This window comes from Centruroides vittatus, unplaced genomic scaffold (genome assembly GCF_030686945.1).
Source record: "Centruroides vittatus isolate TY-2023 unplaced genomic scaffold, ASM3068694v2 contig_3060, whole genome shotgun sequence".
NCBI classification, from domain to species: Eukaryota; Metazoa; Arthropoda; class Arachnida; order Scorpiones; family Buthidae; genus Centruroides; species Centruroides vittatus.
The window spans coordinates 367,892-383,667 of record NW_027121964.1 but is presented as its reverse complement, the minus strand read 5'-3'; the positions used below and the strand labels follow the sequence as shown (position 1 = coordinate 383,667).

Genomic DNA, 15,776 nt, shown 5'->3' with positions numbered 1-15,776 from the left:
TATATGTCAAGTAAGTTTATTTACAAAATGCTAATATTTTAATCCGCTTTAATATTTCGGTGTAAATTTGAACAACGAATTTTAAAATTTTAAATAAAAGATATACTGAAATTTTCTTTTATTTACAATGATTACGTCACTTCTACAGAAAGTAGAACACGAGACGAACTTCACCCACATTTCAGTCTGGGGGGAAAGGCCGCCAGGCGATGTAGTTGTAATCATAACAACCTTTACGTCTTCTATTGTTGTGGATGAAATTCGTTAACTGTCAGTTACATTTTCTTGAATTTGATTCGCAGGTTGAAAAAAATCGTCATGACTTAAATGCCTAAAACTTTAAAAAATTATATAAAATTGAAAATAGATTCAAAACTATTGAAAAAATCGTAACGGATGGAAAATCAAAAAAGAATTTAATATAAATTTGAAAAAAAAAATTTTAGCAAAAAAATACCGCGAAAAAAATTCATATATAAAAAAATTATGTGACAATAAAGAACGATTTTTTCTTTACAAGATGTAACTGTTTAAATTTTTTTTTTCCTAAATGGAAACGAGAGAAACGCGTGGGAAAATTCTTAAAAAATTTCCCACGGTTTATCTTCACAAGTAACTGGTAGCGCGGCGTCCGACTGTTCCACTGTTAAGAGGTTAAGTTGTCATACTTTAAAAATTGACCAAGTCCTATTTTTTTTGTTTCTTTTTCGTATGGGCTTGCCACATACTAGTACAATATGTGACAACAGTTGTCTTCTTTTGTTGAAATCTCAGTCATGTGAAAGAATAAAGAGTCATTTTAAGTTGTTAGTTCATTCTCACAAGGAGGGGACAGATGTTGGGTCTTTGATTTGAATAAAACTTAATGGGCATGTAACCTTAAATACAAACAGCTGCTTGTCCAAATAATAGAACCCACTTCTCAGGCATTTCTGAAAAATGGGCCTCTGAAAATTTAGTGTTTAGCTTATAAGTCTTTGGAAATTTCACAGAAAATTTTAATGTATAATTGTGAAAAATGTAAAACAGAAATGTATTATTTAGAATCATATTCAATGAAGAAAATCAAAATTTTCAAAAATATACTTTCAAAATCATTACATTATAATTTTAAAATATATATTTAATTTTGTTTTCATTGATCAAGTTTAAGAATTTAAATTTTTCATTCAAAATTAAATTGAAAAGATTACATAAATTAAAATTTAAATCTGTATAGTAAGTGAGATTTTATTTAAAATATACAATATGTAAACTTTCAACAATAAAAATTTTTATCTTATGTGAATCTAGATGGAATTTTAATGAGAAATTAGAATTTTGTTATTATTTGAGCCCACCAGTGGCCGAGCAATTCTGTTACTAAACACTAGGAGTTTGGTTTTGGGTTTGCTTCGCTTGGACGGGCTGGCTACATGGAGTTTTCCAGGTTTTCTCCATGTCTGTAACACCTGAATAGGTGCCAGTTTCCTTTAAAAGATCTTTCAGAATGCATTATTTCCCTTGCATAACACCTCTATCCAGAGCTGGTAACGGGGGATGCAACTCTGATACTAACTTCCCCAAGATACACCTTGGCGCACCACTAATCCTTAATTAACCTGTGCTGGGTGCTTGCTGAAGTCAGGAATGACCAAATATGGCATGAAGAAGTTATTATTTGATGGAATAAATATCATAATTTGAAACATAATTTAAAATCAAATGATCATCTGTCATAATGGAATGCCCAAAGTTCAAAAATTAACTTTGGGCATTCCATTGGTAGAATATTATCGAACCTGAAGCAGATCTCAATAGAGATAAGAAAATGTTCATTCGTGCAAGTAAATATTATTACATTTTACTGGAAATAAAAAGGTTTTGAAAGGGCTAATATCCGAGTTAATTTTATAAATGCGCATTTGTATATGTTAAAAATTTAAAAAAATCGTTTTTTTAAATTTAACATATCTTGCATAACACCTCTACTAACATAACTTTTACTAACATAACAACTACTAACATAACCTCTACTAACATAATTTTTAAGAATATAAGTGTTTTGAAGTGTTTTAAAAGTTTTCTAGAATTCTTTGTAATATTTTGAATCTCTATATACAATTCAAGTTTATTAGTGTCCAAAATTCAAACCCATATTAATATAATTCTCCAAAACAATATATTACAGTAAAATTTTTTAAGTAAACAATAATCTAAGTAGAAGGCTTACAAGCACTTAGTTCATTATTAGAAATTAATGAAATCAAAAATGAACATGAATAAAACTGTGAACATTTGAAATTAAATAAATTTAAAATTACAGTAAACTAATAACACATGGAAAAGATCATAGGTTATATATTATTATATCATTTCTATAATTTGTTACATGTACACTTGCAGTCTATATTTGCAACATACTTTATATGAAACATTTAATATATCTCATCTACTCATCTTTTTTGCTCTGTTTATCTAAGTTTGGTCCACTGAATGTATTTTATTGATTGGTTGTTAAGATAAATTTAATCTTGTAATGATAATAGAGTAGTAATTCATGTTAAATTATTATTATTAATATTTTCAAGTTTTAAATTTTATTAAAAAAACACATAATTAAATATTACAGTAAGAATTGCAATTAGTTTTAAAACATTTAAATATAAATAAAACTGTAGTAACAGTAAATTATATTTATGAATGTACTCTATATGCTTTCTAGTATTTATGTATATATTTTAAATTTTCATTTATAATTTATTTGTAGTAACTGATATTTCATTATTTATTTATTACAGAATACTGTATTGTTATCTTTTATTATACATTATATTAAGTTTATTAATATTAGATTATTTTTAAGAATATAATTGTAAAATATCTCATTGCATATTGTAGATACAAATGAATGCCATATTGAAGGAACATGTGATCAACTATGTGAAAATGTGCAAGGTTCACCCAATTGCAGCTGTGTAAATGGATATTATTTAGAGAAAGGAAAATATTGTATAGCAATCAATGGTAAGTAAATTGTCTGAAATGGGACAATTACTTCACATTGGTATCAGAATCATAATTTCTGATTCTTAAAATGATTCTCTAACATTAACTTTTAACAAATTAATTTTTTGTTTCAGGTAATAATTAAATTTGTTTAAATTATAATCATTAACAATCAAGCCTTTCCAATTCTATTTTTACATGAAACTGTGGTAAGAAATAACAGTTACACAGGCTATTAAAACTAACAGGTAACCAGTGTAGTCAGGTTTGGCAATTTTAAAGGTTATTTGGCATATGGAAAATATTTTGGAAATCAAAATCTTATTTAGGGTTATATTTGACATAAATTAAACTTTTTGTTAATGTTCTGTTGACAATAATAGCAATTAGAAGTAAATTACAGTTCTGCCCAAACTGCTGTCAAAATTTTACCATTGAAATTCTTTTACTATGCTTCGATTATTTAATGATACCATAATGAATGATGCCTTATATATTTTGATGTTTCATCTACATTGAAAACTCTTAATTGATGACGTCAAACAAGAAATTGATAATGTAATTGCTGTTGAGTTTTAAATAAGTTAGGTTTTTAAGATAAATTGTTCGGTATATTATTCATTGCCATTGATTTCTAACACAATAATTTAACGTATAGTATTTCAGGGTAAAAAATGGCAACAATAAATTTGCATCTTTTAGTGCATTTATGCAAGCTGTTTGATTTATTTGAATGAAAATGACCTGGCAATCGTAAAAGCTAGCGCTCTTAAGTTGCCAGCTTTGAGACTATATCCAGTCATGTTTTTGAAAAGAATCAGACTTGGGAATTGTATCAGAATTTAGACTTTTTAGTGGAATCAGCATTGGTATTACAATCTGACTTTTTTTGGATTTTAAAAAATTTTTAGTATCGGTAAAGAAGTTTAATGGAAGATGTACAGAATATTGTCTATTTGAACATATTTCTGTACTTCTTTTAAGGAAAGTTGTGTTGTTTTCCAAGTTGTATACTAAAATTCAAATATTTTTTGCAGTGAGATAACTATGCATTTCTGTTGACAGATCCTTTACAATTCTGAAAGATAAGCAAACCTAAAATTACATTTGTCTGATCACAACAGAACTGACAACAATACCAATTCTGATAAATATACATAAACATTCTGAATAATTAAATTAATAAGGTAATTTATTGCAGTTTACTTTTATCATTAATTAGTCATATTATTGCTCAAATGTAAACTGCCAATAGTTGTAATCATAATTTGAATGTCTAATGATCATTTTTTTTTAATACAAAACTAACACTTCTTTATTAAGTATTTTCGTTTTCAATAATTTGTTCATTTTAAATTAGTACAAAATACTCTTTCTCATTAATATGGTATAAATGTGAAATTTAAAATAACTCTTAATTAAGAAAACAATAGTAATCTTTATGATGATATTTATTAAACTGATATTGACCGATTAAAATATAATTTCAATATCTTATTCAATAATTTAAATCACTACAATCTGTAATAACTTTATAATTGTGGATATTATATATATATATTTCTAATTAGTAAGTTAATATTTATATTTCATCATATATATGCATAATATAACATGCTTTTTAGTTTGTTTAACAGTGAAATATTCAATTATTCTTTTGTTTTAATTTAATTAATATAATTTTTTTAATACCTTCTGGCAGATATTTTTAATACCCAAGAATTTATTTATGTTTATTAGATTACATATTTATGTAGTGAGAAATTAATTTTGTACTGTACAATAAAACCTTAATTTATCTTATCTTCATTACATATTTATACTTATTTACAATTGTTTCAATTTTTGAAGCTATTTGTATTAATCTATCTATTTACATTATCAGATAATACAGTCAAACCTGTTTTTGTGCGGTGGATAGGGATTGCATAAAAGAAAACGTATAAAAAAAATCGCGAAACTTCACGAGTGGCTATAAAAAATAGTTTTCGCAACACAATCAAAAAAAAGTCTCACGTAGAAAATAACTCAAAACGGTACAAAATAACTAGGAATTGCTTTTTTACCTCCTTGGGCCTTTTTCTGCAATCCCTAATGGGAAAAAAATCTTCTAAGAATTTTATTTTTTATATTAATTAATTATTTCCGCTTAAATACCAATCTAACATTAAAAAGTTAAAAATAATCGTTAAAAAATGATTTTATTTGATAAATATAGCTGCAGGAAGTGTTATTTCATTTAACAAGGCATGAAATTTCACACCTGCAGTCTAAAGCTGGAGGGGAGCTAACTTACAGCATCTGTTCAAATATAACATAATATTTATGACTTTTATGCTATTAAAATAAGAGGGACCAGAAAAAACGTATGAGAAAAAAATTTTACTGAATAAAAAATGAAAAAACCTGCTGATGTCATAGAAAACATCCAATAGAGTTTTAAAAAATTTTACAGGAGTCAATTATGTTCCAATTTGATTGAAATTTTCATATACAGCACAAAACAAATCCCACAAATAAAAAAAATCGCACAAATAAAAAAATCACACAGAAAAAGACCGCACAAAAACAGGTTTGACTGTACAGCATTTATGTTTATCTGAAATTTTTTATGATAACTTAAAAATTTTATTATTTTTACAGGTTGTATATAGTTGTCCCATTGTTCCTTATTCCTTTAGTTCTGAGGCACAATCTTAATTTTGTGTGTGCATTTTTCTATGGTCAGAGTATACCTTCAGGCGGTTAAAAACCTGGCAATTTCAGGGAATTTATCAGATTAGGGAAACGTCTTGGAAATTGTAGGGAATTTGGTATTAAACCTGAAAAACAAAAAAAAAAATTACTATTTCAGCATATAATGGAAAGGAAACAACAGAAACGATTTGAATGTGCACATTGTTGTGTCACATGATATGAATGATGATTTAAGATTACATTATGCATGCTAATTAAATTTAAGTATAATAATTACTAATATTTACTCCAATATTTCAAGAAAGTACAAAATTTGAATTATGGAGCTTTAAATTGTTATATGAAAAAACATGTATGTAGCTTTTTTCAATTGTAAATAGCTTATTTTTAAGTGTTGTAGAAACTCTTATGGCTAATAACTGGATAAATAATTCTATACTGATTAAAATTGCTAGGCAACACAAAGACATTTTGTCATCCCCAGGAAATAGTGATTATGGTTAAATACTACTCCAGACAGCATGACAGGTTTGATTCTTTCTGGCTTAGTCTGTCACATCAATATAGTGAATTGAAAGAATTTGAAACATTTGTGAAGATGATTTTAATAATGCCCCATGGTAATGTCATATGAAATAATTATTTTTTCACAAAGTATGTTTAATGGAAAACTAAAAAAAAAAGACGTTTGTAGCTTACAGGAAATTACATGATGTAGTCATGTCATCTAGTGGATTGGGGAAATTGGATATATTAAAACAGTTTATCCATGCATCATGACTTGTAGCCCATAGATACAAGGAAGCTATGGTAGCTTATAAACAGGAAGAAATAAGGCAATAAAAAGAATGATGATGATGATGATGATGATGATGATTCTTGCAGAAGCTAATAAGGAGATTTGGGATATTAATGCATATTTGGAAGAACTGCATAAAAGATTTTTATTCTATAATTAATAGAGAGTATGATTATTTTGTGATAGTTACTCACTGTGAATTGCAGAATTTGGAAAAATTGTGTTGGGTTTACATTATAAGGTTGACAGTGTCAATTTGAATTTCCATATTTTGATAAAATTGTTGAAACTGTATGTGATATACAATCTTCTGCACATTTTTAGGCAACAATACATGAATTTATTAATCAAAATGAAAAAATTAATCATATTTTATATTAAAGAGAATTGAATAGCCTTATAACTGTAAGTTTCATTTGGCAACATCAAATAAATTGGGAACTGTTTTTATAATTTATGCAGTGGGTTGTTTTCAGTGAGTTAGGGAAAAATGCAGGTTTTCATTCTGGAAAACCTGGAAATCTCAGGGAAATTAAAAATTGGAAATTGTTGTACACCGTGTATATGCTTTGTGAGATTGACAATTTTCAAACAAAATATTATTTTAAAAATTAACGCTTTGAGGCCAAGTTACTTTTATTGAAAGAAAATTTATTAATCAAAATTGACACTATAATATTTGATACTGATGGGAATGAGAATACTAACCTTTAAAATGATGATCATTTTGGAAGCAATCCTTCAATACTGGATGTTCATAAAGGTCAATATTATCACAATAATTTGTTTTTGTGATACAGACATCAGAATTTACCTCACAAGTTACCAAAATTTCTGATCATACAATATGCACAGACCCAGAATAATTATCTATTGCCCATTCTTAATTAAAATGATCTTATATTGTAAAAGCTAGAAAAGACAAAAATGTTAGCAGATAGTTAAAAACCAGAGAAAAATAATCAGAGGAACTCATCTACCAGGAATTGGCAAAAATGCTATTGTTGAGAGGCTGAAGTGACAATGTTTTCACAAAACTCATTGTCTGTTCCTTGTTTTTCTTCTTAGTTCAGTTCCTGTTACTACTGTAATAGGAAATTTTTCGAGATCTTTATCATTTGAGGTTGCAGATTCTAGGATCAATGTTGTCAAGAAGAATTTTTTACAGTCCTAATATTTTCATAGATTCTCATCTAAATGTCAAATTTCCAGCAACATACTCAAATTCATCATTGGAACGTTTTCGGCCACTCCATAATTGGCCTTCATCAGGAAAAGTGAAATGAAAATAACTGTTCTATTTATAGAATGTAGATGCATTCTACATGTATTTTTTATTTATTTTTTAATTTTTAAAAATCAGTTTGAACAATGGCTGTGATATATGTTAAGCAATGTATATTCTTTTAAGAGTAAATAATACTTCTGTGTATTTGGTACAGGAATGTAATCTGTGTTGATGCATGCACCTCTTATGTCAGCCCTGTAGATTTCTGCGGCCTATAATGCTGTTGTGTTGTCTGTCCAATACCCTATGTATTAGGGTAGCTTTGTTCCATAAGGAGGAAATTCCCGGTTTGGTGGCACATCGGGCCAGAGCTATATTGGTGTTTCCTTTTGCCACGTCATACTTGTCATCTCGTAACTGGACTTGTAATGATCTGTATGTGGAACCAATGTATGTTAGTGCCCTGTTGAATCTATCATTCTGTAGTGGGATGCAGTAAACTCCAGGTGCTCATGTGTCCTCAGTGTGATCCTTTGCATTAAACAAAAGGCAGAACATGGTGGGTTTCCCTTTTGTACGCTATGAGTATGTTTAAACCCTTGGCAATCCTCCTGTGTATGTGATGGAGGGATGGTTCGTAACTTAGGACTACCCGTTTCTATTCTGTGCTGTTAATGTTAGTGTTGGTGTTGATTGACCTGGCCTGACATGTGGACATTATATTATTGATAAATGAGTGGTTGTATCCATACTTGGATGCGATATGTTTCAGTTGTTCTAGCTCATTATTAGCTATGTACAATGTGAGTGGGTTCTAGCCACAAGTGCATGGAATGTGGATGTCTTATATGACCAAGGGTCAGCAGAGTTGGCCCATATGAATAGGGTGATGTAAGTGGGTTTGCAGTACACTGTTGTGTTGAACTTATTATCTGCTACACAAATCTTGATGTCCAAGAAATAACGTCCGTGTGGTTTTCTTGATCTAATTTTAGTGTTAATCCATAGTTGTTACTATTGAACACTTTTAACACATCCCCAACATCCATAAAATCAAAATATTCTCCATATAATCAAAATGTCATCAATGTTTCGAATGTTGAATTTGAGTCTGTTGCTGGAAATTTGATGTTTAGGTGAGAGTCTATATATATCATTCCAGTTTACTGTTGGGGTTTCTAATATTTTCAAGTTTTTGAAGACAAATTCAGTCACAGACTTACTCTGGGATATTTTCAGTACTTCCTCTTACCAAATATGACTCATATTGCATTACGTTATCCCATTAATCCAATCCTTATTTCATTATGTTTTTACTTGATTTCAAACTGATCATACTGTCAGCTGAGTAACAATGAAATAAATTAACTTTTCTAGGAATTATACTAAGTTCATTTATAGTCATCTATATGGTTAGACAATGTAAGGACATGTAGGCTTCGGACCACCCTACCCTGTCAGCTTGAAACCCTCCAAAGGAAATAAAAATACAGTAGACCCCCTCTTATAACACGGTAGATACGTTCCGTGTTATATGAATCTGTGTTGTACAAGTCCCTTAAATATATGAGCAAATCACAGCCCGGCACGTGTGCAGTTTAGGGGCTACGGCTGTTTGAAAGGTTTTCTTCCATAAAATTAATCAATTCTAGAATAATTGACTCAACATTTCCAAATCACGTATAATTTTTTGGGAATAATCCATATAAATTATGCTATAAACAAAAAAATTGTTGGATTACTTACCAAGTGCGCACCATTCGAAGACGCCATTGCCTAAGCTTGTTTTCGTTGCAGGGTGACTCATCGAATGGCGGATGCGTTTCCTGATAAGTTATTCTTTCTGCGAAGAATTCGCTGAACCTTGGAGACATCATTAATAGAAATATAATTTTTATGGCCATTGAATAATACTGTAAATGTTGTTTTCACAAGAACTGTATAAAAATTTATCAATACTTTTCCGCCTAAACTCTTTGTATATACGCGTGGCGCTGGACGGCGGCAAGTAGTTCGGCTGCTAGTCCACTATTGGTCCAGATTCGACCAATCTTGTCGCGACACGAGTCGGCGATGACGTTTTACCATGTTATACGAGTGTCTTTTAGCATATTATACAAAACCGATCACAATTTTTTTGCCATGTTATATGAACTAGTGTTATAGGGTGGTTTACTGTACCTGAACCATGAGTCAAGTGGAGAATGACCTAGGAATGCCTTCACTTCTTGTCTGTCAATCTTTTCTGGTCATTGTTTCCAAACCAGAATAACCAGAAGACAATAATATATAAATAGGAGAAAGAGAAAAACAGTTGTTCTCCTATGACAGACACCACTACAGGAAGCATGCACCAATGGACAGAGATAGAAAAAAGGGTTAGGAGAAATGCATTTAAAAGTAACAAAATATTAATGTATTCTATAATTATAATTAAATGATTACAGGCATAAAGCCACAGCTTAATAATTTTGGAATACTTCATCTGTTTACTGTTTATTAAAATTTGATCAATTTGACATTTTTAACCACTGGAATGTTCCCAGATTTGTTTCATGTTGGCTCTAAGTGAAAATTTTGTTTAGATTATTTGAGTTATGTCCAGTGAAAATGAACATCTGCTGAAATTATTTTTTCTTCTGATTTTCCATTGATCAACAATATTCTTACATGAAAATTATATCAATGTTTGTCTCAGTAGCTCCCTTGCAAAGTTCAAAGAACTTTCTACATTTGGATAGTTTGTATGTGAATGTTATAAACTATCAACTATAGTAGATATGATAAGTAGTGTTTTTCAGAACTTAAATTTTGAAACTGTTTTGTTTACTTGATGGTAAATCTGCAAGATTTTTTCAGTGCTTTTGCTTAAAGGTATCACTGGTTCCCTCCTGGAAGGATACAGCATTAGCTCTTTTATTAAAAGTAGTTTGTTTTCTTTTCATAATTGATCATAAACTGCTTACCATTTGATTGACCCAATGATGCCTTTTTAGTTGCTTTTCTGACACACGAGTTATGACAGCACTATTCTATTTCCATGCCACAAGAGACTTTTTTATGATTTACATAATTATTTTCTCAGTTTAAAAAATCAATTTGCAAAACTTATGTCATTATTTTAATATAGAATATTAAAGTAATGAATATTTTTAAAATTTAACATTTAATAATCAAGTTTTTTACTGTACATTAATCTTTATTATGAAATTTAGTTTGAAATTTACATTTACTTAAAAATTTTAATATAACTTATTCATAATGATTAAACTTCTGATAATTTAACTCTGTAAAATATTATTATTAAATAAGCTTAAATCAGATTAACTGAATTGATGTTAAGAATATTTTTATAGATAATTATTTTAATTATATTTTTTTCTAGAACCAAAAGATCAACCAGCCACGTTACTTTTTGCTAATTCTGTTGATATACAACACATATATTTGAACGGATCAAATGTTGAAGGAAGTTACTCTGCAGTTGCTAAGGAAAGCCTTGCAATGGATTTTAATCATCGAAATGGAAGTTATTGTTGGGTTAGTTTTTCTTTATTTCGAAAATATTTTAATAATACAATAATATAAGACATTTACCGAAGTAAATCATAAACCAAAAAAAAACAAATAAATGCTTGAGAGATCTTAGGAATCATTATTTATTTAGATAAAACATTTTTGAGATTTCTTTCATTTTATCTTTAGTTTCTAACTGAACTCTGTCTTACAACTAGAAATGAATTGACTTGCTGTACCTCCCCTTACACATGACACTGATTATTCTACTTCACCTTTTAGCAAGAACACACAAGAGAAAAATATTAATTGAATGAAGAACAACAATGAACAACATTTAACAACTAAAACAGCTATGAAACATTTAATAGGAAGGGTTTTAAATTTAACTACTGAGCACATACAGAAATGCACAAAGAGAGAAATACAATGATATAAATATACTTTTATAATCATAAATACTACGAACCTATCTGAACCTGATTACAGAGGAGTTAATGATATCCACATATTTAGATTTGATTATAAACAAAAGAGAAGAGCCTAACTTTGACTCTTGGCTCTCATTCTTAAAGTCAATCCAATACCATTATCAGTCCATAGACAAGTAATTCCTTTATTTCATTTTATATTGTAATATCTAGGTTGAGTATTTTGTGATTCATTAATATATTTGTTATTCATTTTAGGTTATCTTGTTTACCTCTACAGTAGAGCATCGATTAGCCGACCCCCGATCAACCGTCACATTGGTTAACCGACAGTGTTCTAGTCCGCAAATTCAAATGTCCGTTAGTGATGTGACACTACAATATTTGGCTATGTCTTGGCTACTTTAATACTATTTTTGTTAAATTTTTGCGTGTTTTAGCTGGCAACACTGGCTCGACCATGAAAGGGAGGCCAGTATTTAAACCAGGCTTAATTTTCTTTTTTGTCTTTATATTTGTATTTATTTTGTGCAAAATAAAGAAATAATTTTTAACAATACAATAGCGACGATTATTATTTTAAAAAAATTTTGTTAGGCTTAACATCGATGAAAATTCAACGCAAAATAGGTTAATAGCGATATACTGATATACTATACTAATAATGTATTTTTTCATACTTTTCGGTTATCTGTCTTTTCAGTTATCCGACCAACCCCAGTCCCCAATTCAGTCGGATAATCGATACTCTACTGTATTTTATAATTTATGCTGTTTGCAGAACAGACTGCTGGAATCTGAAGTTGAGATGATAAATGCCTTAAAATATTTTGTCCAAATAAATCAATGACTTCTAAAATATGTCAAGTATTTGCTTTTTGGGTTTGTGATATATTTTAAAGTTTATAATTATTCTGATTTTATTTTATAAGTTGAAACTGAAAGATTCACAATTATCAGATAATGTAGAAAGCTTGGTTTCATTTAAAATAATGAAATATTCAGTCTTTAAGATTGATAAAAGTTTCACTAATATTAATTAATATTAAAGCATAACACATCATTAAACTGAAATTATTTTATTTATAAGTTTATGAAAATTTTATTATGGCAATATATAATTATAATTATATTTGCAGATAAAAAATTCAAAAAATAAATATATAAAGCACTTTTAATCATAAAACTGAGATAAAATATTTTATTTATGATTTTATTTATTGTAATGGTATGCAATTAGTTTATACTTAAATCATACGTAATTCATGTTTATGTTAAAATCATGTAAATATAAAATAATATAATTTATGAAAATTAAAGTTTTTCAATGTATTTTATTACCAGTTAAATCATAATAATTCAATGATATCTGTTCGTTGTGGGAAAGTTTATGAACCTCATATTACATGGTCACTACCTCAAACAAATCTCTTTTCATTATCATGTAAGTATTAATTTTCTATGTTTACAAGTTTTTAAATGAAGTTTAATTTAATTAAATCTTTTATTTTTAAATTTGTATTAACTGTTTTAGTAATAACTTTTAATCAATGCCAAATGATTGCTGTAATGCATCGGGCTCTTTTTCTTCTACTATTTATAGTTAAATTTCAAGTAATTTGTTACTAGAGGTAGGCATTAGGTGCCATCTCTTATTAAATTAAATTTTTTTAAAACTTGTTTATTTAACTTTTAGTATTAACTATAAAAAAAAGTTCATCGTAAAATTTATCTTTTAGAATATTTTTTTTCCTTTTGAAGAATATTAGAATCAATTTTAATTAGAATCAATTATGTTCACAATTTCTGATTTTTAATTGCAAAAAAGTAATTTGTTATGTATTAAATTTTAATTACTTAATGATTAGAAGATTTGGCATTGCAAATAGTTATGTTTCTATCAATTGATTACTAATATTATAGTACAGTTATTCCTTATTATAACACGGTAAGTGCCATGTTATGTGAACCCATGCTATACAAAACAAAGGACTAAAGCAAAACATAGAGTTACTTTCCAAAAGTTGGCAAAAGTATGCTATTCTTTTTCATTACTAAGAGAAATATGTTTATTAAAGCAATCAATAATTAATTAACAATCACAATAAAATAATATTAAGTATTAATATTAATTTTAGTTAAACAAAGATGTTTTTTTTTACAAAGTATCGTCATCTCAACTTTTTTGTTGATCTTGATCAGAAGTATCAGCAACATTTTCATTTTTTAAATTTTTATTGTGAACAGTTTTTATTTATACTACTAATTACAGTAGAGCGTCGATAAGTGGAACGTCGGTAAGTGGAATGGCCGGAAAGTGGAACGATTTTCAGTCGGACTGTGTCGTGCTGAATCAAATGTTTTTGATACTAAATTTACTTCTAAAGTATAATTTTCATGTTTTTTATATTCTTTAATATATTTATTTTGTTTGTACAAAATGCAGAAATAATTTTTAACGATACAATAGCCTCGATGATTATTATAAAAATTTTCGTTAGGCTTAAAATCGACGAAAATTCAACACGAAGCGACACGCAACGGAGAAAAATTCAACAGGAAGCGATACGCAACGGAGAAAAATTTGAACATCGGACAGGTTAATGTATTTTTTCGTACAAAGTCGGAAACTGGAACAAATCATTAACTGGAAGGACCCAAGTCCCCAATTGGTTCCACTTATCGACGCTCTACTGTATATTGGAAATGTTTCTGATAGTGATGTTTTTTGTCTATGCTTTTTATCAGAAGTTAGCAACATTTTCATTGAAATAGTCTATTTTATGAATTAAACGCTGAGATCCTGTACATCTTACTTTCAATTAACATAAAGTTCAGAATTCATACATTAAAATGTCATGAATATGTATCAATTAAGTGATTACAATTTATTATAAATTTGTAACCTTTAGATTTCGTCTATTAAATGGTACTATAATTAGCATGGCTATTATAGTAATAAAAATATTTTTAAAATTAAATAATGTAATTTTGATATACAGATTTACTACTTATTCAAACTTTTTATTTTTGTTTTGATTTTGAATGACTTGTACTTTTATTTTTATTGTTAATGCAGATAATTGAGAATCTGCTATCCTTAATATAATATTTGTTAATTATAAACTATTATGTTAAATAAACAATTTTCAGAAAATAGATTGTTTTATTTATTTAAATATTTTTGAAAACAAAAGTGGCTGTTTAGAATTAAAGTTAATATAAATATAGAAAAAGTAATTTTTCAAACATTAGTAAAATCAATCTTTTATCTTCTTTAACTTTTCAAAAGTTAAAGAAGATTAAAATTTAATTTAGCTAATCTTCAAAATACATTGAGGAAACTCTCTACTTAATTTTATAGAGGTCTTTTTGTTTATTTAATTGTACAAAACAGTTTTCAAGCTGCTATAAGCTCATCGTCAGATGGCTTTAACTACTAATTCAAACAATGAACTTCTATTTAAGCATATTTTGTTAGTCAATCATTTTCAGATCAGTTCTTCAATAAGTTTATAAATTTCACTGAACTGGTATTGAGAAACTTAATTTACAGTGAACACATTTTATACTAATTTTGTTCATGCTGTAATGTTTATATCATTAATATAATTAGTATTAGTTTTTGAATGATAATATTTATTCATCTATGTAGCTAAAATCATTTCATCAAATATATCAGCTGAATATTAAGTATTATATTGATACTTTTAGTCTTTTTCTTATTGTGTTTTCATATCAATAATTTTCAGTTATTTTAATATTTTTAAATTTAAATATTTTAAAGTTATTATATTAAAATAGCTTTTAATGTAATTGTTATATATAATTTTCTTTTTACAGCTGTAAATCAATTAGCATTAGATTGGATATCTGGAAATTGGTATTTCTTGGATGATAATCGTGAAATGATTTTTATGTGTAATTCAACATTAGAAGTATGTATAGTCGTTATTGATGTTGCACTTAGTAAACCACGTGGAATAGCTCTGGATCCAACAAAAGGGTAAATATTTATGTAATGTGTTATTTTGTATATTATAAATATTTTATCAAAATAATTGTTCACATGTTAAATTTTGATAGGATTTGTTTATAAAATATAAAATAAGTAACT

General features: G+C 27.9%; 1 protein-coding gene across 6 annotated transcripts in view; it reads left to right on the top strand.

Moving 5' to 3' along the window:
- Positions 1-15,776, top strand: part of LRP1 (LDL receptor protein 1) — a 271,088-nt gene that overhangs the window by 41,238 nt on the left and 214,074 nt on the right. For all 6 annotated transcript variants that reach the window (XM_067267543.1, XM_067267545.1, XM_067267547.1 and 3 more), the window contains exons 6-9: positions 2,881-3,006; positions 11,098-11,252; positions 13,004-13,103; positions 15,503-15,665. In XM_067267543.1, the coding sequence (XP_067123644.1) occupies positions 2,881-3,006; positions 11,098-11,252; positions 13,004-13,103; positions 15,503-15,665 (544 nt within the window). The remainder of the gene's footprint in view (positions 1-2,880; positions 3,007-11,097; positions 11,253-13,003; positions 13,104-15,502; positions 15,666-15,776) is intronic.